The 27,723-nt window shown below is 36.2% G+C and overlaps 2 protein-coding genes across 7 annotated transcripts in view; one reads left to right on the top strand and one right to left on the bottom strand.

Moving 5' to 3' along the window:
* Positions 1-27,723, top strand: part of hhat (hedgehog acyltransferase) — a 49,437-nt gene that overhangs the window by 7,720 nt on the left and 13,994 nt on the right. The window contains exons 8-14 of one of the 6 annotated variants that reach the window (XM_042742353.1): positions 1,011-1,161; positions 7,187-7,222; positions 12,897-13,098; positions 13,201-13,345; positions 19,044-19,180; positions 22,723-22,835; positions 22,954-23,996. In XM_042742353.1, coding sequence (XP_042598287.1) covers positions 1,011-1,161; positions 7,187-7,222; positions 12,897-13,098; positions 13,201-13,345; positions 19,044-19,123 — 614 coding nt within the window. In that variant the 3' untranslated portion in view covers positions 19,124-19,180; positions 22,723-22,835; positions 22,954-23,996. Of the gene's footprint in view, positions 1-1,010; positions 1,162-7,186; positions 7,223-12,896; positions 13,099-13,200; positions 13,346-14,930; positions 15,000-19,043; positions 19,181-20,683; positions 23,997-27,723 lie in introns of those variants that run through there. The other 5 variants (XM_042742356.1, XM_042742351.1, XM_042742352.1 and 2 more) reach the window with 5 other exon arrangements.
* Positions 22,522-27,723, bottom strand: part of kcnh1a (potassium voltage-gated channel, subfamily H (eag-related), member 1a) — a 47,075-nt gene continuing 41,873 nt past the window's right edge. The window contains 1 exon segment of the mRNA XM_042742348.1: positions 22,522-26,115. Coding sequence (XP_042598282.1) covers positions 25,258-26,115 — 858 coding nt within the window. The 3' untranslated portion in view covers positions 22,522-25,257.

Below are 27,723 nucleotides of genomic sequence, written 5' to 3'. Positions count from 1 at the left end.
TTGATTTATCTTTGGAGAATAAAAGTATTGATTTCTTATAAAAATAAAACTTACAACCTAAAAGTTTAAACAGTAGAGTATCCCTAAGTAACAGCTTTCTACCTGCAGTGCTTACACTCAAAAATAACAACCCTTTTCAAATCCAATGGATCCTTGCCTCCCAGAGTCTTATAGGATAAGTGTCCAGAATTATGCGTTACATGATATGAGATCTGCTGTATCATGAGTTTTTCAACATCTTACTTTTTTTGACATACTGCTGTTTGCATACTGTGAAGCAGGGAAGTGGGAATATTTGAGCTCAGTGAGTAGTTTTTATCCAAATTATGTCTTTCAGAATGGATACAGTCTGTCATGGTATAGCGGGTGTTATTTTGGGAGCTAAAGTGTTTATGTCATTATTATTGTGCACAGATGTTCACAAGGAAAACCCACACATGCACACACTCACAGTTTCAGCTTAACTTCCACACTTGCTATCTATTGATCTGTAGAAGTTGCTGATTTATGCTGCCTGAACTTTGATTCAAAAACACAGACTCTGCAAGAGAGAGCGGTGTAGAGAGGGTCTATACAGCAAGAACATCAAGTCATTATCGCCACTTTGTACCTGTTTTGTACAGAAAGGGCTCACAGAAATTCTATCCTATTTTTTACAGGCTTTTAGCTCTGTACCAGTGGGATATGGGAAAGACAGATGCTGTTCTCAGTTTCCACTGACACACAGAAAGAGAGAAGCGAAGAGGGAGAGATGACTAGAGAGGTTGAGGATGATCGAACTAAATTATGAAACAGTTCGGAATAAAACTGAAATCTGATATAAATCATCAAATCTGTGGTTCTTCTCAGCCAGAATGGGATAAAGGGACGAAATGAGCTTCACATACACTGCATGGTCAAAACTGTGGCACCTGAGGTGACCAAACGGCTCTGTGTTTAAAGGGCAAATGTCTCTGTGAGCCGCTTTACTTTTTAATGTCATCTGACCACTCTCTTTTTTTCACCCGCAGGTGGTTTGGCTCTTGCGTTGGTCCAGTTTTTTTACATAAAGTATCTGGTCTTGTTTGGAACGGTGTCTCTGCTTGTCAGACTGGATGGACTAGAGCCTCCAAAGTTACCACGCTGTGTCAGCATCATGTACAGCTTCACTGGGATGTGGAGGTAAATAAACACACACTTCTGACTTTATAGAGATGGACTGGAATGATTTTGAAGCATTCAGTCATCTCCTGCAGTACATCTGTGTACCAGCAGGGGGCAGATCTGCACTGCATTCACTATAATTGATTTAAGTGGTGAAACGATTGGCACAATGGTATAAGACTCACTTACACCCATCTACAAGCACATTACAGCAGCATAACAAGATCCATGCTTGTCACAAACATCTTGCCTCAAACGTATGGAATTGAGTGTTCGACTTCTCTGATAGAGTTCAGTGCTCTGATGTCTCATGAGATGATGTAGAACAGGCTCATACATGCAGGCTTCCTCCGACCTAGACGACTGGATTTTACACTAAAGCTTGAAAGCTTGTTGAAGATATGCAGCATTTCAACTTCAGTAGTCTGGAATGGTCTCCTAGGCAACCAACACTAGTCTGGAAACAGAAGCGTTTTAGATTTTCTGATATTTTTATGTCTGTTTTTTCATCACACTCTTTAAACTTGGCAGAATACACACTTTACTATGGATTTATTGCCTTACTTTAATAAATCCACAGTGCCATGTGCAGAAGACTCAAATCTAGTTAAATAATAATAATAATTACTGAAATATTGTTAAAATGTTTTTAAGGTTGAATGCTGCACCAAGGCTGCATTTATTTGTTTAAAAATACAGTAAAAGCATTTAATATTGTGAAACATTACTATGATTTAAAATAACTGTTCGAATATTTTTTTAAAATAATTAATCCTTGTGATGGCGAAGCTGAATTTTCAGCAGTCATTACGCCAGTCTTCAGTGTCACATAATCCTTCAGAAATCATTTTAATATGCTGATTTGCTGCTCAAAAACATTGTAAACATTTAGGCTTCTTACTATTTTTTGGAAAACCATGATACTTTTTGCAGTGTACTTTTGATCATTTTAATGCATCCTTGTGGAATAAAATAATACATTTCTTTAAAAAAAATTACAATTATACTTTTGAATGGTAGATTGTTATATATATATGTATATGTATATATATATTAATGTGTGTGTGTGTATATGTGTATATATATATATATATAGTATATATATATATATATATATATATATATGTATATGGTATGTATATATATATATATATTATGTGTGTGTGTGTATGTATGTGTGTGTGTGTGTGTTGCGTTTACAATAGTAATTTACTACAGTATTGACCCCCACTGCCAAAAAAAGAAAAATATATATATATCATGACAGAAAGATTCCGAAAGTGTATTAAACAAATGTATCATTATCTTACAAAAGTAAAAACAATGACTAGCTTTAATAATTTAACTATATTCCCTAATAGTTTTTGTAAGTATCTAATTCATAAAGCCAATTTTCATAACCCATCGTCATGCAGATCGAGTGACATTATCTTCGAGTTTCCTGTGTGACTGTGCATGTTTTGTGTATATCAGCAGATCTGCACTGTAGACAGCTGCTGAAGCTCTGAGAGCCGGAAAGGTTAAGCACCAGTGTGTGTGTGTGAGTGGTGTTGAAGGTGATGGAGTTTAGAGTGTGATAAATGAGAGCTGTAAGGAAACAGATGTATGCTGGAGACTTTAGCAGGACCTGCTGTAAGACCCCGTCTGGCTTCAGTCCCACATGGAGAGACCGAGCTCAGCTCCTCTGGACCCGATGGCCAGCATAGCCTCAACACACTCACACACACCGATATACTTTGAAACCCCACTCACTCTCTCATCTCTTTGTTTAATAGCGCAGAACCGCCGGATGCAACATACCACGTTTAGACAGTACCCCATACTGCAGGACAGCAAAGTCTCTGATTACAGTGCAAATGTCCTGCTGGGAGAGAACGAGATTGAGAACAACAGAGAGAGAGAGAGAGAGAGAGAGAGAGAGAGGCTGAGATGTTGCTCATGGCTGTAGTTAAATCTGGAGATTGCTGTTTGTGTGTGTGCATGTGTCTGCACACATGTGCGTGGATGTGTGAGTATTGCTGTGTGTGCATGTGTGTGATTTAGTACAGTCGCTATCATGGACTGGGTTTACGGTGGTTGAAAGGTTTATGGGTTGCTATAAAACACTTCATTTAGTCTGGCATCAACACACACACTCTGTACCATTTTGCTGACTCCTGCCGATAGCAATCTGATCACTCTCAATGGATCTATTGTTTTTATGGGTCAGTGACACAAGGCTATTATTTCTAAATCTAATGAAAAAGTTAATTTGGCAACAAATCAAAATTTGTTGTCTTGATGCACTTTTTTTGTTCTTATTGTGAATAATTCAACCATGCATTAATAATTATTTTTTATATATATATATATATATACACACACACACACACATATATATATATATATATATATAAAACATTTCTTCATCTTTTTATTGTTAACTTTGACCCTAAGCCAAAATGTCACAAATGGCATGTTTGATAGCCATATAATTTCTAAAGTGAAATTAATTTTGATATTTTTGGGGAGGTATAAAGTCAAACAGGATTATACAGCTGCTGTCCTGATGCCATGCTAATAAATTACATTTTCGGTCCTTTGTCCCTAAACAGCTCTCACCCATTTTTAGATTTTCATTAGAACATTATTTAGTATTTTTATTGACACATTTTCCTCATGGGGACCATTAGCTTTTACTGCCCTTTTTACAATACCCTTGTGGAGACATTAGGTCTCTCTCACACACACATACATGCAGTGAGAACAAGACCAGGTTTTATGCTGATTTCTGTTGTCTTCATCATTTCACCTATAGTTTAGCTTGATCATGAGGAAAACACTGTCTGAGCTGTGAGAAGTGTTTACAAACTGTTTCCTTCAGGCCTGCTTTTTCAGATGATGTATGGAGTAGAGAAGGCATATCTGATGGAAACGGCAGGATATTGAGTGAATCTGTTCCAATGTGTATCTCACTTTCAGCTTCATGAATCACCATCTGACTCACACAGCTCATGAATGACACCAGACATGAGTTTGTTCTCTGCGTCTGTTTTAATAGCGCCTTGTTTATGTGCCACACGCATCTAGTGGAGTCAAATTGCCAATACAGAGGGAATTTGTTGAATTGAATAGAATGGCAGATTCTATCTGTGGTGTTTTAGGCCTGAAATATACAAACAGGCTGTATTGTAGTGTTTTCCCAACCAGGAAAATTAGATTTTTACAGTCATACCAAAATTTAGTCTTCAACATTTCTCACATTATATCACAGTTTATTTGCTATAGTTTATAAATTGGTAATAAAATATGAAAAGAATTCAGAGTTAAACTGTGTCGGAACAAATTCATCTTGATAATGTCAGATAGCTTTGATAGAAAGGTTTGTAATGGATTGCAACCAACCAAAAATTAGTAAATTAGTACTTGCAACCAAGTACACAATTAGATAATACCAATTTAGGTCAACCGATTACCAAGCAATGCTTAATTTTGTTCAGTGTGGTGTAAAAGAAAAAACACTTAAGCAAAACATGGTCAGGTTAAAGTGTCTGAATATTTTTTTGATCCCAAATATTACTGGTAGTCTACTGTATGAAGAATTTTTGGGTATAATATGTCACTGTTCACTTTATTTTGCTATCCTCACTTACATTTATGAACTATAGTGTCCTGCGCCCACTAGCAAAAAATATCAAAAATGATATCTGGTTATATCTCATTTTTGATTTGACTATAGATTTATTAAACCTATAAAATAGAAATATGCAAATATGCAGAAAATGTTGGAAACCAAAGAATGTGCAGAAGCTCACAAAGAGCTTGAACCTAACTGATGGAAATGACAAAAGTTTACAGTAATTGTTTGGTATGAATCATCCCTTTTAAGTATGAACAACAAAATGCATTGTCCAAACATTTGCGTAGTGTATTTCCGGACTTAAATGGAAGAGACAAGCACAACTGTATGCCTCCACATAATGTTTTATTAATATAGAGTGAAATTACTTCTGCTGTATCTGTTCTCCTGGCCTTCCTGGATGACTTTATTTCCCCAGAGTTGAAGCAGATTTCATCAATAGTTGCTAATGAATGCTGGGAAGTGCTGGAATGAATCAAACGATCCTGGACAACCTGATTTAGGAGTCATTATGTATCGTAGACCCCCAGACCCAATCCATCCCCCTCCAGGCACTCTATGTCTTTGTTTTGTCTCTCTCTCTTTCTCTTGCTCTCGCTCCTTTCCAGATGGATATTTTTGCGGCACTGAAGGTTTTGATAGTTTCTGTTGGCTCATGAAAACTTCATGTCGGGGCTTTCTGACATGTTAGCAGCCATCTGCTTGCACGTGTCTGTTTCTCCTCATACAGGCCTGTTTTTAGAAGCTCTTTACTGCTGTCTCTGGGGTCTGGGTGTATTTGGACTCAGAAAGCGACAGACTGAACTACATGTGAAAGCCTTATGGCCAGAAAACCGTCTGTTGGTGTCAAATTCAGATTGTGTGTTTGCTCTAATTGGATGAGATGATGGAGATATCCATATAGCTGTCCACTCACTCATCCATTTAATTCTTTTCACTGTGAATTGTAAAATGAACATTTTGACCCGTCTATCCATTCACCCGTCCTATCCAACTGATCGATAGCAAATAGCATTATGTCAGGATAAAGGAAGAGGGATGAAATGTGGATAGATGGATGACTAGAAGTAAAGTGAGGATAACAATAAGAGAAACTGTGGCTATGGTGATGACCTGAGGACTTCTGTTCACACCTGCTCAGAGGAACAGGGGGAAGAGAAAGTCCTGCCGAGAAACAAATTGAGAGTTACAAAGGGCCAAATCAATATTTTTTCTGTCATGATGGTGTGATACGAGCTACATGTCAAAGGCCAAAGCAGAAAGCCTGTGTGATTAGTGGGACAGAAAAGAACACAATGTGACTTTATATTGTTTGTTAGAAACATAAAGTATGAAAAGCTGAGATCCAGACCTCCTAGAAGTGTAGTTTCTAAAGATCAATCTATTTTTGTGAACTGTATTTATTTAAATTTAATTTCAGTCCAGTTCAACATGATTTTTTTTTATTTTTTTAATTTATTCTACTTTATTTAATTGGTTTATATTTATTTTTAATTTTATGCTGCATATATTTATGTATCTATATTTGTATCATTTTTATTTCTATTATTATTTTCATTAATTTCTATTATTTATTATTAGTAATACTTTTTAATAATTTTAATATCACTAAATAATTAGGATTTTTTTTTACTATGTTTACTGATACTTTTTTATTATAAATTTTAGTTATTATATTTTAATTTAAATTAATATTTTTCTAATAATTTACAATTTTACCATTTTATTTTTTTTTTTTCATTGTTTTATTTCTTACTTAAAAAGAGCTATCTAGTGACCACAACATCCATATAGACTTGCAGATTCGCTCTTGATTTGGGCCAGTAAAAATCCTAGCAACCCCAGCAACCACCCAAAACACCCTAACAACCACATGGCAACATCCTAATAACCACCTGACCTGTGACACACTAGCATTGTGGTGGCAAGGTTTGTGTGAGCAAGTACATCCTCTCACTCACATTTCCTTCTGAAAATGTACAAATAGAGTTTCATACAACTGCATGAATATTGTCTCTGCCTACCAGATCGATAAGCGGGTGTCCCGAACATGCCACAAAACCCAGTGTTAGACTACAGCTCAACTAGACAAACGGCAAATCTGTTCTGGGATCAGCCGCTTTGAGAAAATGTCTCCCAGCGTTACGGCTGTCTCACCAAATTGCCAGCGTTTGTCCCCAGAGATTCATTAAAATGGTTTCCTCAAGCATCTCATTTATGCGGATTCTCTTCTTTTTTTTTTTGTCTGTTCTGGGTGTTGACTGATTAAACACGTTTGTGTTGTGTCATGTTCTACAGAAGTGTCTGTGTGTGTGTGTGTGTGTGTGTGTGTGTGTGTGTGTGTGTGTGTGTGTGTGTGTGTGTTACCTCAAACCATCTGTGTTTAACCCCTGAGCTCACTCATTACTGTCTTTTGCTTTTCAGACACTTTGACGTTGGGCTTTACAAATGGCTCATCAGGTACGATTTCTCCATTTCTTTTTATTTTGTGTGTGTGTACGAGAGGGAGGGAGCTTTTTTGCACTGCTATGGACACGGTTATCTCTGGTTGCATATTGAAAAGCACGTGAATAATAATCATAATCAAAAACCATAATCACTCGAACAATTACACGTTTCGGATACATAATAAACTGACATTCTTGCATCAATTTCCTTTTGTTCTTGTTAGATATGAATGTTTTTTGTTGTTTTTTTCTGCTCCCTTAATTTTTAGGAAATTTACTGATATATAATGCATGGATGAAACCTTTCTGATGTTCATATTTAGCTGCAACATCACTTTTTGTAAATAAGTTTTAACAGCAAAACCATTTAAGATGGTGCATCAGTGTACTTAGCTGAAGATGAAAGCATAAATTGTGCAATTATCCTTCAGAAAGAAGAATGTTGCTGTTGTCGCATTGTTAGATGTGCTTTAAGCCATTAAAGTAAAGTTTCTTAATGCACTTATGATATGTGACAATGTAATGCACTGATTTGTTGCAGTGGGAGATACTCACTCTACACACTTAATAACCCTGTAAAGAAAATAATCGAACCAAATGACTAATTTACATGCAAATCAGTTAATTATATATATATATAGGGAGAGAGAGAGAGGGGAGGCTCAAAATGATCCAGTTTTATGCAGATGAGCTTCATAATAGGGTGTGTTCCACACACTCAAGCCATCGCTGTTACTGTGAACTGGCAGCCGATAATGAACAGTTTTTATTTCAGCAAGACACAATGGATAAATTTGGCACTGGTCATGATTGGTCACCCAAGAGTCCAGAAACACGGCTCAGTCTCTCTCGCCACCGAAAATGTTCTGCTGTTTGATTGCAAGTTTTTTTTTTTTTTTTATAACAAGTAGTTCTTCTATTATGCCAGAGACCATTTGCTTTTCTGTGATTTGATTTATACTCTGACAATAGGCGGAATATGATGAATATTGTAATTTAAAAACAATTTTAGAGTTGTGGCATTTGAAATACTGCTACTGAATGTTTCCACAAAATACCTGATTCCAGCTGTTTATCTGTGAAATGTTTGTAAAGTCTGTTAAATAGGAATATATTGCATAATAAATCATGCAACACATTCTGTAACGTAATATTAAAGAATTTAGAGAATTTATATATTATTACAGAATTTATATGCAAATCTTTTATATATGTTTGTATGTACAGTCACTTTCCTGGCAGGAAGTCAGACAAATTATTCTTCAGAGCAGCTGGACAGATGTTTTCAAGCTGCCACTTTTGCTTTAATGATATTTCTCTTTTTGTATAAATACTCTCAGGGACTGGAATAGGTTGATTCAGTAGGGAAACCCTTCAAAAATAAAAAATAAATAAAAATAAAAACCTCTTGAGGTCCTGGCGTAACCTTGTCTGCTCAGCTGTTGCATTTCCTGACACAGTTATTCATATTCTAATGTCCTCCAGCTGTATGGAGAGATCATTGTGGAGGTTTTGGAGAGAGAGCTCATGTTGTGTTTTCGTTCAGGGTTTGGTATTGTCAGTCTTTGGCAGGACTGCGATCTCCACAGACAAAAGATGTTTGATCAGGGTTGTATTAGCATGTATTTAGCACGATGAGCATCTTATTCTATCTCATGCTGGAAACTCGCCAGTTTGTGTGAATATGTACATTGGAAATGAATGTTACATGTGATGCTGCTTGGGTCAATAGCACAGACCCAAAAGTCCATAAATATTTAATATTTTATTTTTAGAATAACAGGGCAAATGCAAGACACTATGCGTCTCATGCAGATTTCAATGATGTTTACAAAGAAAGACGATTGAGAAGAATTAGTAAATATTATCAGCCTGAGACCAATTCTGGCCCATCACAACAGACAGCAAATATTCATGCACTATATGCATCACAAATGATAACAGGGATGCATGTTATATCTGTACTAAATTGGTTATTTAGGGCCATATGAAATATTTGATTTTTTTTCCAAATTTTGTTTTATTATTTTTCTCAAATTCTGTGATTTTTGTTTTATTTTATTTTTTTACTTACCTTTAATTATTTAATGAAATTTTGTATATTTGGATATTTTTATTCTCTCATGCTCTGCTACTTTAATTTTTGCTTATTTTCTTCTGTTTTTACCTTTATATTACCTTTGACATCATCTAACACTCTAAAATCACATTCAAATATATATATATATATATATATATATATATATAAAAACACTGTTAAATGCAATCTGTCGCAAATCTCAAAACGAATATCAATTTTTGATGCTGTACATTCTGTTGTGATGCCTAAATTCATGTAACATTTAACTTTTTAGTGTTTTTTTTAAATATATATTTAGACTAAATTGTGTAAAATTTAATATTGAGAAAAGTTGAGAAATCTGTATCTCCTTTCCCCCCCCAAAAAATGTTATTTTCTAATTTGATTTACCTAACATCCTAGTTTGGTTTGTAGCAGACCTGTGAGGAGACTCATTTTCAGACAGATAGCAGAAGCATCCAGCAGTGGAAATACAGCACAAAAAGCTGCTATATATATTTCCCGCTCAAATGGGAAGCGTCCCATTGCTCCCTGAATCCCACCAATCAGAAAGCTGAGAGTGTAAGCACTTCCATACTTTCAAGTGGGAATACTGAGTTTGAATTTGAGTATGTTCAGTATTGAGTATTTTGATCTCTTCCTGAATATATATTCTCCATATCGCTCTCTTGTTTTAACATGTCTAGTGATTGCAGTGTGGCAGAGAGTTGATCTGCATAATTGGAGTGTGAATGTGGGCTGTGTGTGTGTGCGTGTGTGTGCGTGTGTGTGCATGTGTGTGTGTGTGTGTGTGTGTGTGTGTGTGTGTGTGTGTGTAAGCGAGTGTTGTAAAGTGCATTTGGAGAGATCTTAATGTGCTTTTAAATGTGCAGTAATTGTGAAGAGCTGAGTTTTGGAGTGTGGAGATGTGGGAGAGGATCTTCGCTCTCCGTTTGTGACTCACCGCTGATCTTAAAGCATCCACAGACACACGCCATGCACCCCTCCTGCCACGCTATTGTCTGCTTGAACGCCTCGCTTTCAGCCTGTTGAGTGTCATCTCCTCTCTATTGAAATGTGCTCATAACAATCAAATCACAGAAGCAGTTCATATGAGCTTATATAAGGGCAAGAGAGGGCTGAGATTATGCTGCGGTGGCCACAGAGGCAGAACGAGACCTTATTGTTTCTGTTCATAATGAAAATGTGCTCATAAACACTTTTCTCAGCAGGGCAACGTCTATGCTTGGGCTTTAAAAAGCGCATTAACAAAAGAAACAGAAACCGAACGCAAGATCCACTAGGATTCCAGGGTAAATCTGTACTAAAAATGTACCATGGTGCCAAAAATTGACCATGTTACTAATGATGTCACTACCTTACTTGGATGATAACATGTTCAGTTCAGGAAGCATGCATGAATTAAAAGTAAGGGTGATTCATTAAATGGAATTTAAGTGCATTAATCTGAGTTTGACATTATAACTGTTTCATTCTGTAATTTATTTGTAAATCAACCGCAAATGGGATTTTTAACAAAGATATTACTTCCACTGTTTCTTTGGCAGAACATAATTATCACAAAAGCCAATAGTATGAAATCGTGTATTTTTAAAGAAATTTTAATGGAAAGAATATGAGGCAACAATGGCAAAAAAACATGTTTGTTAAATATGTAAGTAAAGTTTGGGGGAAGCTGTTACACTTAAAAATAAAGGTGCTTCACGATGCCAAATAAAGAGCCTTTAACATCTGAAGAACTATTCTGTTTCTTCAGATTATAAAAAGGTAAGAGATGGTCCTTATTGTGGACATATTCAATAGAAGATCAATACGTCACAGCGTGACATCGTAGCTGAATTAAAAGAACATACAATTTAAAACTGAGATGATCTTAAAATATTATAGATGTATTTGCTGTAAGAATTGATTAAAATGGTTTAGTTTTATTATAGATGTATTTGCTGTCACCACTGAATAAAATGGTTAAGTTTTATTTAAAAATTGCCAATGGGGAAAATAATAAATCTTTTTACAATGTTTTACATTTCTTAAAATTTCTCATAGTACAGTAAGTTTGTTTTGTTTTAAAGATGTTTAGATCCTTTTACTGGAAAACTAATTCAGAGCATAATTTTGCGTCTTTCTGATTAAAAAGACAACGAGCCCTAACAAGCCCTTTCAATAAACCATCAGTAAGTCTAGTCAGCATATCAGTGAATCAACAAAAACCCATCAATCCTATTAGGCGTCCTATAGGGGAGAAACAGACACATGAATGGTGAACAATAAAAATAGAAGAGCAATAGAAGAAAAATAGAAGAGTTTTTTTAAGTGCGATAAAATAAAGCACAGTTGATCTTCTTTTCTTGATCTCTACACACGCTGTCAGCTGGAGCCGTGGTCAGGGGCTAATCTTATCCTCTTCACTATCTCCCTCACACACACAGATGAGTCAAGTCCTCCATTATCCCAACAGCCTCATTAGAACAGATTGGTGCTCTCTCAGCCCTGAAATGGAAACTCTACTATACTGCCGTCGAGAGAGATCGGGTTTAGTTCAGAATTCTCTCTCTCTCTGCTGTCTGTTATCACTGTGAGGGGAACGGTGGCAGTTTTACAGACAGTGTCATCTGAAGACACTTTTTACTCACACTTGTCTAACAGACAATTGTGGTCCACATGATAGAAAATGGCTTAATAAACATTAAATGGGTCATAAAGCTGAGAAATCAAAATTCCCTTGATCTTTTGATATATAATAATAGGGTGGCTAAACTCCACCTCCGCAGAAGAAGATCAACGCCTGCTTCTACATTGCTGCCTGTTTAGCCCCGCCCACCAGTTTGTGCACATAGTAGGTATATGACAAGAGCGACAAACGCAGGTCTACACAGAAACTAAACGATAAACTTTATTTGATGAACTTTAATGAAGTTCCAGAACGTGTCCATAAGAACTCGGCCCTTTGTTCACTTCATTTGACTGCTGATTCGTTTACTTTAAAGGAAAAGTTTGAATTTGGATTTTGATTTTGATTGAGACTGAAAGTAGATGCTGTGCTGACTATATTGGATCTGTCAGTAATGTCGCAACACAAGTGTGAGAAACTTTTTTTATTACGTGGTCACTATTTTTTTGTCTGTTATTACAGATCATTTGATATGAGTATTTATGTGTTTTTAACCTATCTATGGAGGATGAAGTCTGTCAAACACACAACTCTTAGTCAATCATAGCAGTGGGTGTTTATTTCCGAGTCTACAATCCGCCACACCTATTCAAACAAAGCGTTATGATGAGGGGGTTAAAACAAGACAGAAAATAGCCTATTGCTTTTAAATTATTTTTTTTAATGTAAAAATCTTGATAACATTATAAGTGGACCTCAGAGAACAATACAAAATAATGAAAAGAGGCAGTTCATGATACCTTTAAAAATGCAGTTGTAAAAATGCAAAAAGGTTGTTTGGAGGATACAAACTATCATTACCTCAATATTAAAACAATTTTTGATTGTTTATTGTCAAACAAGTCTTTAAAAGAAAACAGAAACTCTTGTTTTCCACATACAATTTTTCAGTAGTTCATGTTTTTGCTGAGCATGTGTGTTTGTGTGTGTTTTTAGGTACATATATGTGCCACTGGGCGGCTCTCATCACGGTGTGTTCCGGAAACTCATCTCCACAGCGCTGGCATTTGGGTTTGTGTGTTTCTGGCATGGTTGCCATGACTACCTGCAGTACTGGGCCGTGCTGAATTGGGTTGGGGTGTTGGTGGAGAACGGTCTCGCACTCCTCTTTTCCTCTCGTCCTCTTCATCCCATTATTGTGAGTTCACACAATCCCTCTCAAGTTATCAGCTTTAAACAAAAGTTAGTGTTTATAATGAAGTAAGGTCACTAATACCATGCTCCTTTGATCTTGTCTAAGGTGCGTTTTCTGTCACCTCGGATGCAGAGGCGTGGCCTAGCGCTTATCTCCGCCCTCTCCACTGCTTTTTTGATTCTGTCCAATCTGTTTTTTCTGGGTGGGATCCATGTGGGCAGAATCTTCTGGAAGAGGGTGTTTGTCGAAGGTGGGTCATTTAAATGTATGCACTTTCTTACATACCCTTGTGAAAAAGAAGTACACTTTTGCATACTTTCAAAAAGAGTACTTATTATGGAAATATTATACTTTCAAAAAATATTCTTAAATGTGAATTGAATTTTTGAATAATTTGCTGAAAATTTTCTTACCATCAGGCCATTCGAGATGTAGATGAGTTTGTTTGTTCAGTGGAATAGATTTAGAGAAATTTAGCATTACATCCTTTGCAGTGAATGGGTGCCGTTAGAATGAGAGTCCAAAAAGCTGATGAAAACATCACAATAATCTACAAGTAATCGGTTAATGAAGTGAAAAGCTGTGTTTGTTAGAAGCAAATCCATTATTGAGGTTTTTTAATTTCAAACCATTGCTTCTGGCCAAAATAACAATCCATAATAGCAGTACTTAACATGTTTTGTTAATGAACACATTAACATGTTAATCAACACATCAAAATAAATGTACTTGACTAAAGATTAAAACATCATTTTAAAAAACAACATTTAAAGTTAAACTCTGAAACTCTTTAACACCTTTTTTTTTTAAGTGTTTTAAAGAAACAGTCATGAAAGTGACACTTAATTACACTTAAATGGCCTTTTATTTCATTAATATGTTATCTGCAAGTACTTTTTTTAAATGTATGCTTTTTTGCACTACAAGTGCACATTCAATACAATTAAGCACTTTTTTTTACAAGGGTAGAGAGACATTCACACATGTCATCAGTCAGATTTATTTCCCCTCAATCTGTAACTGCTGACAAGTCAACCACAGCTGCTGACAAAGTGTTTTTAAACTGGGAATGTGAAAGTTTTCGACCTTTTAACGTTTTGTGGGTCATGTTGAGGCAGTAATTCAGAAAGAAAGCTGTTATGATTTGATGCTGTAATGTAATGATGTGGGACAGCCTGTCATTTCTTCCCAGATCAGACACAAAAGTGAGGAAATGAATTCATTCTGAAGTGCTCAGAACACATTTTGTGTTGGAGAAGAGCTGAGTCACTGTTTTGTGGTGCATATGAGATGTTATGAATAATTTTGTAAGACTGTTTGCAGGATTGGAGTGGTTTGTTATGATGAATTATTATGCTTTTTCAATATACAGTGGAGTATAAAATTCTGAACATTGATGACTGAAAATTGATTATTAAAAATCGAATTTAATAAAAGAATTTAGAATGTTGAGAAACTTAAAACCAAGAAATACTTTAACATAAAATTACGAGAAATTATAACACAAAATAATAAATATTCCAAGATGCTGTACTTTTTTTTTGTCAATAATCAGATTTGAGACACTGATTGCATAGACAGTTAGATGTTTTTGCTTCTGTAAACTTGTAAAGTTGATCATAAATTGTATGAAATAATTTGGGAAAAGTATTCACAAACTGCTTAAGGATCATGCTGGTAGCATTTAATGCCAAATGAAGCACCAGTGAGCATCTGGACATTTATCTTTAAAGAGTTATAGAGACAGAAGTGTGAAGGTTTTTTGGAAAGATAAAAGCAGTTTGAATGTCTGTCTGGAAGTTTCTAGAGGCTACTCTTCATCCATTTGCCACCAGGTACCATGAACACCACAGAGCCTTAACAACGGTCACCATGGAATCATTCATTCTTGACATCACTGAAAGGTAGCCATGCTGATCGCACCCACCCCCTGCAGCAGCAGCTGTCAGTCAGACGCTGACGGAAAGGTTTTGTGCCGCTCAGTTAGAGGCAGGAGGAGCTGCAGGGTACAGAAAAGCTCAGAAAGAGACCTGCTGGGCACAGAGACTCACAGGACCCTGAACTTATTCAATCATTTATTCATTTCATTCTCCGTTTAATATAGGAACCATATCATACTACTTTAGTTACATTTAATTAGCTCGCTTAAGTCAGTTTTGTTAGTCAATTAAAAAAAAAAATTTTTTTGTTTAACGATGATGATTTGAAGTAGTTTGTCTTACATTTCAGTAATCAATAATATAAAAAATATCATGAATAGTATGAATATTTATATATATGTTTATATATATATATATATAAGACTGTTTGCAGTCTTTGCAGTATATATAGTGCCCTCCATAAGTATTGGAACACTAAAGACAAAATTGCTCTGTTTGCTGCGGAATCAAGACATTTGCAAATATGATTAAAAGATGAATATGAGACAAAACTACAGAATGTCACAACTTATTATTAGCTGTTTCAACACGTAAGTGTTTTACCAAATAAAAAGGACAGCACTTTTGGAGTTCATCCCACTATTGGATATGAGCATAAGTATTGGAAAAGTTGAACTTAAGGCAGATGTAAAAGATTAAAAGCTATTATTTTGTTGCAAATCCCTTGCGTGCTATCAGAGCAGTGAGTCTGTGACCCATAGACATCACCACACTCTTGTTCTTTAAAATGCTTTTCCCAGCCTTTAATGCAGCCAGTTCCAACTGTTGCTTGTTTTGGGGAGTTTCTGCCTTAAGATATATATATATAGGCTGACATTGTATGTTTAAATATTTTCATAAAATCATAAAAACATTAATAATTTATTAATATTGTTAATGTAATAATACTGGTAAATCTAAAATTTAGCCAATTTAAATTAGTCAATCTATCAATTTTTCTTACTGGTCATTATAATTTTATAATCATATTATTGTAATTTACTTGTAATACAATGTTAGTATTTTTTTTAGTGTTTATTTTTTTTTATTTAGACAAAGTACTGTAAGATTTTATGTTTTAATAATTTTAATATTTGCCATTTCATCGTTTTTTGGCAATAAATTGAAAATAATTATCAGCTCATCGGTCCGTTATTAATTTTTTACAATTTGTACTAAAGTTTTCTTTTTTTACTTTTTTTACGTTTTTGGACATAACATTGAAATGATTCTTGACTTACAGGCAAGAATTAAAAAATTCGGTGCATAACTTAGCATATCATTTTTGAAAAATATTTAAATGATGAGTGATTACATTTAGTTATATACATCCTTTATATGTCTGTATGTCCTTTCACGCACTGAAGGTCTGTGTTTATTTTATTTTTAAGCAAGTGTTTCGAAAGAGTCTCCTATGATATAACAATCACCTGTTCTTCTTCTTGCTTCTGTAAGTGTGTGTGTTGACGTGTCTCTGTTCCTTATTTAATGTAGGTGGGTTTGGTGTGACGCAAGTTGAGTCATGTTGAGAGGATTTGTGTGTAGCTGGATGAGGACAAAGTTCAGAAAACACAGATCTGTAGTCTTATACAGACAAAATGAGACATAACACACACTACCTCTGAGCTTCTTTTCTGTCTGACTTTTTTGAAGTCTTTCTGCTACATTGCAGTGTTTTGTGTTATTGGCATGACAAAATGGATTAAGTTGCTAAAGCTGTGACTCCAGCACCTGAAGAACAATGAGGTGTAAACAAATGTAATCAGCACCCTCCCTTCTTTCATTTACTCTCATTTCCTTCCTGCTCCATCCTTCTTTTCTCATCCCTGATGCAACAAGGCAGGTCCTTTTAATGAACCCACCAGAGACAAACACACACACCTGTCTAGTGTGTTTTAACAGCTTGGGGATCTTAGTGGACATGTTGAGGAGGAACTGTGATTATATATACATAACATTGATAATAATTGGAAATGATTTGAATAAAACTAATACTTTAACAATAATGTGAAAATAATGTTTACAATTATGAAAGTAACATTGATTCATCTAGCAATATGTTTATGCATCTGTTTTTATCAACAGCCACAAATGAGCATAACACAAACAGAAGCAATTTATCCAAGAGAGAATGTAATATGTCTGTATCATATCCATAAGTACTTGAAAGGAGCAGATATAGCCTATAGCTAAGTGCATTAAGTGCTGCTCTGGGAAAAGGTGTGTCTTACACTGCTGTTCATTTACTGACTGCAGGGGGGGCAAAAGAATGTAAATGAGATAATGAGTGAATATGCCCCTCTGGTCTAATAAGATTTCACATTATGGGCCCTATCATACACCCGGCGCAATGCGGTGCAAGTGTTTTTGCTAGTTTCAGCCCGACGCAGTTCTCATGGGCGTGCTGGTCTAAAAAAAGAGGTGTGTTCAGGCGCATTGTTGGCATGTTGCTGTTTTGAGGAACTGAAAATAGACTGTGCCATAGACCAACTCAAACCTAGTCTAAAGTCAATGGCACAGTAGTTTTTTTTTTGGTATTTAAAGAGCGTGTTAGTATAGGGGGGTCCAGCGTGCTTACATTCTGTTTATTACACACACAGGGATGCACAACAGCACTCAAACATGCCAAATATTAAAAATTAAAGGATTACAATGTAAAAGAATATTACTGTGTAGGCTACATAAATATAAAAATGCCTAGATAGTCATCGCATGTATCAGAATTAGGCTACCTATTTGCTCGCTCACGAAAAACTCTGTTTCCTCTCGGAGACACGTTCTGTCTTTGCGCTTGCAAATTCCGCCGTGTAAATAGCAAATCCGCCATAGCGAGAGCGCAACTGCCTCTTAAAGGGAATGGGAGATGACACTCTGATTGGATTATTGCACGTTACACCCAAAAAGCACCAATTACTCATTAAGAGAATGGGGACAACCCATTTAGACCATGCGCCCGGGCGTGACCATTTTTACACTAGCAAAAGTAGATTCGGACACACCCCGAGTGCACCTCCGTCATGTGCTTTAGACCATATGGTTAGATTGTTAAAATAGGGCCCTAAATCTTTTCTGCGTAAGGTTATAAATCAGAGCTCACATGGGGGTAATTATCATTGGATACTGCGGTAAATTGTAGTAAGCACAGCTAGTGATTCTGTACAGGAACACATTTAAATGCGGTTGTCACTCCTGAAACTTGCAGTGTGTACATGGCCAATAATGTTTTGTGTCCATCCATATGCATATGCGCAAGTAGTGACATTTACTTGCAACCAAATAATCTGTTAAGTATCAAACTGAAAAGCTTTCATGTAAACATTTAAAAAAATCCAAACAAACTAGATCCAAATAAAATTGTTGAAAGGGATGGTTTAGACCTGAAATAATCAAATATATGGGAAAAACAAACATCTAAACTCTCAAATCCAACTATTTTCTAAATCAGCTTCAAAAATGCCTTGCTCACATGCACAGTGCCATAGTTCACGTTGACGCATATTTTTTGTGTGTATGCGTATGAATTGGTCAGTGGAGGAGACCTAAAATTTATTTGTTAAATTTTTATTTGCTTACATGCACAGTTTTATATTTTAGTTTTGTCAGGTAAATGCAACATGTAGGGTTCATATGAATTCAGAATCTGAAATTGTATTGGATTCATTTGAATTGGCAAAAATTATTCATGTAAACATATCAAGACAATTTATCAACATAAGGTTTCTGTACTGAATAACAAAATTATTATAACAAACGTAGCATGAGCTGTTTTTGGTGGGGCGGGGCTAATAATATTATTAGATATTGTTTAACTGGCACATCAGATTTTTCAATCCTTCTTTTTTGTTCAGCTTTTCAAGTCATGTTCAAATGCCTTCAGGCCATTGAGGCGATTGAGATAAATTTTTGTTTTGTGTTTGTTTTTTGTGTATTTTGTAGTTTTTATGATTTTATAATTAAATTTTAAGTTTTATTTCTACATATCTTTGTATTTTACCATTTAAACTTCTCTCTTCTCTATTTCTCCAACAGGCTGGTCTTCTGTGGCCATTCCAATGGTTGCTTTTCTCTATTGCTTTGCTCAAGTTGGTATTGAGTGGGACATGAGATGACAACATCTCTCAGAGCAGAATCCTTGGAAGGCAAACTTTCTCACAGAAAACACTATGGTATTTACATAGTTTGGACCAATCACAATGTGCACAACCAGCATTCCTATCAACTCCTACAATATCACGTGTTTGTATAGTAGTAATGCTGTATTTGACCAGCTTGTGTGTGGAAATGAAATGGTGTGAGTGCTCCAGGTGTGTGTTTGATGCTTAATCCTGTCGCTGCTTTATTTATGAGTTTGTCTGAACACTGATGGTGACACATGTCTCTGATCAGCGGCCAGGATACAGCCTGACCATTGCTCTCTCTCTCCCTCGTCCCTCCATCTGTGTAGATTTCCTTCCTCTCGTTCATTTTGTCCCTCTGATCTTTCTTGTCCTGATCTCTCCATCTCGTCTCATGTTTTTATCCATCATTCTCTCATTCTCCTTGCGTATACCTACTTCTGTCTTCTTACTAACAGCTCAAGCTGCTGTATGTGGTTAATTAGATCAGTGATCTGCTAGCCTGGAGTTTCTCCTTTATTAGAGAGCTGTATGACATGTGTGTGTTTCAGTGTTAAGGGGATTACACTTTAAAGAGCTTTAATCTCTGCAGCGTACCTTTATCAGCATCAGATTAATCATTCATAATCCCTTCACAAAAATCGCTCTCTCTTCATTTTAATTTTAGTGTTCTTTATTGGCAAGATAAAAGTGTATATTTGCATTACCATATAAAGAATAAAAACAACAACATTGACATTGCAGCATACAAGCAGTGAGATTTTTTAGAAAAGTAAAATACTAAGAAAATAAAGTACATCTAAATTAAATATAAAAATATATATTATTAAAAATAATTAAAGGTATGCACATTTTAATATCAGTGTGCTATGATTGAGGTCTCTCTCATCATCTCTTTTCTGTGATATGATGATATTTTAGGAGATGGTATATAGCAGAGGTCATGTGTGACCTGCCCTTTCTGTGAGTCATTCTGAAATTACTGACATCACATTTTACACAGATCCTTGTTTGTGTGTGTTTCTCAACACAGGTCACTCTGCTATTAATGAATGTTAATTAGTATGTAGCATTACACAGTCTTCAAAGTGTACATAATTGCACAGTTCAAAGTGTAACAAGCTCAGTCTTTCTCTCTCCTTAAAGTCAGCATGAATGGTCATTTACACCCTGTAATGTGGTGTATTTAGTGAATTTGAATATTTAACGAGATAAAATATAGGGCTGGTTTTAATTTAGTTTATTGGGAGCTGGATTGGATGATGTAAAGTGGGTGTTACCATAATGGAGCTAGAAATGAAAGCAATTTTGCTTAAGGAAAGTGTAAATATCTGTTGATCATTATTAAATAGTTATTATGGACAGTTTTATACTTTTGAACTGTATTACATTGGGCCCATTTGGATTTCATGCTGACTTCAAAGCTATGTATCTTGCATAAAATGACAGCAATCAAGTAAAGAGAGTATGAGCAAAAATACGTATAGAAAATATTTTATTATCATAAATAATATTTTACAGCAATTTTACAAATTTTGTCTTTGTGCTTTACAGTATTAATTTCCATGTGGAGAAATGATTTCAGTGAGGAGGTTTCAGTCAGTGGATAATGACCATGCTGTCTGCTGAATACATCTGAAGTTGAATTAGGGCTGTTTTTAAAGAACGACCCTTTGAAGGACCTCTGTGAGCAGACAGACGTGTTTGTTCTTCCAAACCCTGCAGTGTGATAGAACTGCACAGCTCCGTTTGAACTTCACTATCAAAATACTCATTGTTCCCCAAAATACTATAACATCATTTCTGTTCAAACACATATATGCACCAACACACTGAATGATATGCTCTCTGTGTGTGTGTGTGTGTGTGTGTGTGTGTGTGTGTGTGTGTGTGTGTGTGTGTGTGTGTGTGTGTGTGTGTGTGTGTGTGTGTGCGTGCGTGCGTGTGTGTGTGTGTTTGTCTGTGTGTGTGTGTCTGTGTGTCTGTTTGTGTGTGTGTGCAATAGCATGTTTGGGTGAAATTCACAAAGTCTGTCATGAACATGTTCAGTATATATTTCACCCCAAATTCAAAAGAAAAAAAAATTATTTTGTAGAAATAAAATATGTGCTTTAAGATTTTATATTCGTAATTTATATTATATTTTACATGAAATTTATCATGTTCAATTCTCAGTACTCAATAATAATAATAAGCTAAATTAAATGTAAGATTTTATATTTAATTAATGTTCATTTTATTTTAATAACAGGACAACTATGAATACAATTTTTTTCTTTTGATTTGGGGATTAAATGGGGGATTTCCTCTTTTAGGCTTTTGTGAAATAAATCTAACCATAGAAAAGTTTCTCAATCATGAACTGGTGTCTGGTTTCTAATCATGTAGTGGCCAATTTTGTTGTTGAGACACTGTACTTTGGTTCTCAAGTCTGAAAAACTATGCAAACACCCTAAAGTGAGTCTAAGATCTGCAAGGATTCATTTCCCCTCGCTAAATGCAAATTTGAACTCACTCAGCAAGAGTCAGACAGGTCTGCTTCAAAGAGTGAATCCATTAGCTCTATGGGGTAAGAGGCAAGAGATTAAATACTCATGCAGTAGAGGAGTACTTTCTTTTTAATGGTAATTTATTCAGTTTTCCTTTGTATTTACCAAGCATATCTTAACCTTATTTTAAGTGCAAAACAAGCCATGCTGTTGGCGTGTTTGATCAAATCGGTCATGATCAGATGGTAACAAATCTCTGCGAGTAAACCATGCTAGTGTCTAAAGGCTGTGCATTTCTCCATAAACAAATCAACTCTGTACAGTCCTCATTCTCATTTTCTCTCATGATGAAAAAGTGCATTCTCTGAATATTATGACTGTTATTGCTGTGCTGCAGAGGCATGCAGTGACATCAGGGCTGCGTTTGTTTGTTATATTACATTGATTACATCATGTGGTTCAGGTTAAATGTTATATCTGGGCTGGAGAAGCATGGCAGGAATAATCTGGGTGAAATACAGCAGCAATGATTATTGCTTCAGAATCAGCTCAGGCTGATGCTTTACATTCCAGTTTACATGGATTTGCATGTCAGTATTGTTATTAGTATTACTGTAACATTCATATGTCTTATTTAAAATCAGTTCTGGGTTGCTCCCTAAAAGATGGGGAAGTAACAGCACAGGGTACAAACGCTAAACCTTTTCCAATTCCAGCTCAGTATCTGGAGTATAAGCAAATGACCCATAATATTAAAGCTAATTAAGATGTCGTTATTGTAAAACATGCTCTGAAGCATAAAACAACCTTAATTGGAATTTTACCATTTAATATCGTTTCTCTGGCATCCTGCTGACAGAATGAGATAATTATCTCTCAAGGGCAATTTTTTTTTTTTTTAAGAATCTAGGATGTTACAAAATCTTCATACTGTACAAATCTATCTTTGTTGTAAACAGAAATAAATCTTCATGTTGTTAGAGCTACTCGTCTTTTTTTCTCCAACAAAATCTGTTTTCCTCACATTTATGTTTGATATGACCTTGGTAGCGTTTTGGTTTTACGTCATTATTTTGAGTCATGTTTCTCTCTCTTTGCTCTCAGGTAGTGGAGAAGCAGGTGATACTGACCTCAGCACATCTCCTGTGGACCTGATAATGACCTCTCTAACCTGAGAACATCACACAGCATGCTAACATGTGCCTTAACCGCTCACAGTATGTTCATAACCACAATTCTCAACATGCGTATCTGAGTTTGTATAGTCAGGCACTCGTTCTCTTTCTGAGATACAAATGAGAATATATAAATACAAGTTCATATATTCTGTGACAGAGAAGAAGATATTCCGGTTTGGTGGTGTTGATCTGAATAGACTGGATCTCTGTGTTTTCCCCCTGGACCTCATTATGGAAATCAAGGTGGAGTTGATATGGGGGAGGGACGCTTGGAAAAAAGAGTGAAATAAACAGCTATTTATATCTTAGCCATGTGATTAACGGATTTACTGAACAGGCTCCTCCCAAACTTGCATTAGGCGCTTTGTTTGATATAATAATAGGGGAGACTGGCACTAGCTGTCATATCTTCAGTGAATATTTCTCAAGGTTGTTTTATTTTTACAAGGCATTTTCTCTACAGACACATATCTTACGGTCTTGGTTACAAAAAAGCTGTTTTCACAGAAAAAAAAAAATTATTCAGTTGTCAGAGTGGGAATTAAAAAGCCTATTTTAGGCCCTTGACAACAAGTCCCAGTCTCTCCTATTAAACAATGAAAAGGTTAGACATTAAAACAGACCTGGTGGGAACATAATGCCACATCTTTAGTATTTAATATGTAAAAACATCCAGGAAAGGGGTCAGAATGAGCTCTCAAACCATCACCCCTCTTGATTCCTGAGATTCATGTTTAGATGTTGGCTTTAATGCGTAAAGTTCCTCGTAACTGTGTTATGTTGTACTGTGGTGTTGTGAAAAATCATGAGTATTGATTACATCCATCAATTCATTTTGCAAAACAAAGCTACAATGCACTAGAGATCTGAATAATAATAGTGCACCCACGGTAATATGCTTGTGTGCTTTCTGGAAGACCCAATCGTTGATAAAGAAACAACATGCATGCTTTCATTTCACTAGTTCTTCCGTTGTTGTTTTATAAAACTTGGCCTCTGCAATCCAACAAGTCACTAATGAACTTGTTTGAAGATGCCTGTTGTAGACCAAAGGAGGTGAAGGTCCTTTCACATGACTTGTGAAATGCATTGCCAATGCATTGAACATCATGCTACAGCGTTACCTCTGACACACATTGTCTGCAGACCACACACTGTAACACAGTGCTCAAAATTATAACCGTTTCCCACGAAGTCGAAGAAATATTCATAGACGATGTAAGGGAGAGGAGATGGACCATTTGTAGAAAATGAATGGGAGAAATCATAACACTTGATATGGTGACTAATGAAAATTCCGATATTTAATATTTATGTTATGATTGATAACTGATGACTAATATTAAAATTCTATAATTTTTCTAAATTAATTTAGAATTAAACAATAAAGCTGAAATCAGTCATTTTAAATGTTAAAAGTGAGTTTACGAATCACAACAATGTATAATGTATTGTATGAAAAATAGATATTCATTTTGAAAATTGCTACAGATTACAATTAACAGTCTTGTTAAATTATTAGTGTTTTAAAATATTACCTTTCGGTGAGTGTTAGATGATGGCAAATGTAGTCTATATATAAAAATATGGGAAATGAACATGCGCTGTACAATTAAATATTCAATATTGGCTGATACCCAATAAATCTGATATGGTTCCGCTATATTGTGCATTCCTAAAACTGTATAATACCATTGCTGTCAATTTGATTTTACATTTTGTTGAGATATGCATTGACGCAAGTCATGGAAAAGGGCCTTAACAGCTGTTACACTTCAAAAACCCCTGTAGAGCTCATTAGCTTCTCCAGTAACGTGTACAGTTAACTCTCGGGATGGTAGTTGATTTGTCATTGTACAAACACGTTTGTCTAAAGTAATTCACCAAAGCTGCCTGGGGTTTCCTGGAATTCTTCTTGCTTCTTCAGTCTTTTGTCTCCACACCGTAAGACGCTTAGCTCTGTGATTCCTGATACAGGCTTGTATTCGGCAGCAAGTTAACCAGCAGGAAGGAGCAGAATGGATCCCTATACCAGAAAGACGACAGAGCAGAAACAGTGGTGTGTGAAAGCGAAAGAAAGGGGAAGACTTGCTACATGAGTGGGATCTTGAAGTGCCCGCACTTGCAATTGGGGACGATGCATTGCCATGACAACCATCAGTCAGAGTGGGCCCTCCAGCAAGAGCTCTCACTGTCTGTCAGCCTTGCAGGACAAAAACAAAGAGCAGTTCCACACAAAGAGTGTCAACTAACACACCATCACTTTGGTATCGCAGATGCTCTGCCTTGGGATAAGACATCCTCTTCTCCTTTCCGGTGTCTTATTTCATCCTTTTCCCTCACTTGTTCTCTCTCTCACACACACACAGTCTCTGTCATGCTTTTTGCTGGTTCCATTTTTCTCAGAGAAAGTCTCATAAACGTTTCCCTTTCAAAAATAAAGATGCTTACCTCATTTTCGTCAAGGGAATATGTCCTCCTTGTCCGTGTCTGGTGATGTCGGCCGTGAGATCTGGAAGAGTGACATGGGAGAGGTCGGAGTCTTTCTGCTCCTTAACAACCTCAGCACCTCAGCGACTTGTGTCTCCAATGCAACCATTCGGTTACTGAGTGCTGACAGCTCCTCTTTAAGTTCCGTACGGAGTTCCAGGAGCGAGGCGTGCAGTGTATGTTCGGGAATAGTGGGGATTGGAGGGATCGGGGGAGCTTTTCCGTCGGGCTGGACCGGGCTTCGATCTACAGGGGTGCGGGCACCACCTTCGTCCAGCCGGAGGTCGCTTTTAGTAATGCCGCTGTCGCAGGAATCAGTCTTCTTCAATCCACCGGGTTCCGAAGTTTTTCCAGAGCTGCTCCGCTCTGGAAGAGTCTCCATCGATTCTGCTTTAGAAACATTTCCCCAGCTTTCTGGCTTCACCATGCTTTCCCTAAACCTCGCCCATCCTCGTGCTCGTGGCTCTGATGCACGAGGGACGTTTGGGGCAGGGGCGCTGAGCTTGGCCTGGTCAAATGGGCCCAGGGTGTGGGATTTTTTGGTGTGGTGGGGGGTGGTTGTTGTGGGGGTTTTTTTTGTTGTTGTGATGATTTTTGTTGTGGAGTATACATCTTGGCTGATGAATTCATGGTGGATTTGGCCCTTCTCGAGATCAGGGTCATCAGGACTGGGATGCCCAGCGGCGAGACGGGCTTCCTTCTGCTGGCGGAATCGCTGGAACAGACGGCGGACAGGATGATCAGGGGGGAGGTTCAGAGGGGCTTCATTCTTCCTCCTCAGCCTCTCCTCTTCCTCACGCTTCACATCACTGATCTTTCTGAACACAAGCTGCAAAGACACATAGAGTTGGTTTAATACATGTGCAATCAGGCAACCATTAAACAAGCACATCAAAACAAGAATATTATGCTGCAACCCACTTTTTAGAATATATATATATATATGTCTGACAGGACAGGATAATATGTTTTTCTGAGGTGAGAGACTTTATTTCATAAGTTACGAAAATAAGGACAGAATAATGACACTGACATTGAGCCTGACAACATATCATGCTTTACATTTCTTGAAATAACTTCTAAACATTAAACATTGACTGTCAGTCTTTATTCACCGGTTTCTTGTGGTTTCTCATTAAATTCATTTAAGTAAATAGTGTAAATTACATTGCTAATGTCATAGAATAGCATAGTTTAACAATAGTGAAGCACATTGTAACACAGTGTTACAACATTACCAATCTGCGCAACTGGAATTTAAAATTGGTTGGTGTCTTCTGCGAAGCATTAATAAACTAAAAACATCTAAACTGATAAATTACAGATTGGAGATTAAAATAATAGCATATTTGTCTCATTTTAAATTAATACTAAAAACTGAGATCAAAAATTTACTTAAGCCAGAAATGTACTTTTACTATGGTAAAATAAATGTTCAGCAATATGTTCAAAATATTTTTTTATTTTTATTTTGGCACACTAAAATTTCTCTATATAGTGTTGATATGGCAACCAGTAAATACCGTAAATTTTGTTATGCTAGCATGTGTGAAAATATTCAAACCATATGTGTTACAACTAACCACGTATTACTTTGTGCCCCACGCTCCCCCACACTGCGCAAAACACCAGTTGAGAAACACTGATTTAGTTGCTTTTGACCAAACAACTTGCATTGCATTCAATGTATACATTTTTAAGTTCATGCTTTCTGTAAGTAGAATATAATCTAAAATATTAGAAGTATAATATTTTTAGGGCTGCCCCCTAATAGTCAAATAATCATTAGTCGACCAGAAGAAACTGGTCGACCAAAATTTTATTAGTCACTTAGTCGCAGAAAAACTAACAAAACCAAAAAAAAAAAAAAAATCCACAGGTGAACTTAGGCAGTCCGTGACTAACAGATCATGAACTGCTAGTCTTTGGTAATACAGTACATCGGGCAGGACATCCAAATGTTCACCTATCACTCATCGACCTCAAATATGGCTTATCATCTGAAATATGTAAGTATTAGCAACTATACATGGCTGCTCAATCTAATGTTAACCTAGAGAAATATCTGCTATTCAAGTGTCTGTGTGGAAGCTGAAGAGCGCTCACTGCAGGACAGATGGAGGCGCCGGTGCACGCACTTGCCCTTAAAATACTCCGAAATGTTTGATCATATAGAAAAATTTAATACATCTTTCGAATCTTTAAAGACTCTACGTTTATTAGTGTGTGTATTTGTGTATTTGTAAAATAATGAAAGCAAACAGGATGCGCTTTCTGCCGTCTCAGTCTGTGAACTTGAGCGTGAAATCCTGTGTATATCTTTGCCTTACAGACATTAAAAATACATCTATAGAGAGTGAAATGTCTACTTTCAAATGAAACAATTCAAATTGAAAACAAATTATCAGATTATGTAATCTGTATGAAACATGCATAC

Source organism: Cyprinus carpio, chromosome B17 (assembly GCF_018340385.1).
Source record: "Cyprinus carpio isolate SPL01 chromosome B17, ASM1834038v1, whole genome shotgun sequence".
NCBI classification, from domain to species: Eukaryota; Metazoa; Chordata; class Actinopteri; order Cypriniformes; family Cyprinidae; genus Cyprinus; species Cyprinus carpio.
Note: the sequence above shows the minus strand (reverse complement) of the source record. Positions and strands in the feature narration are given on the sequence as shown.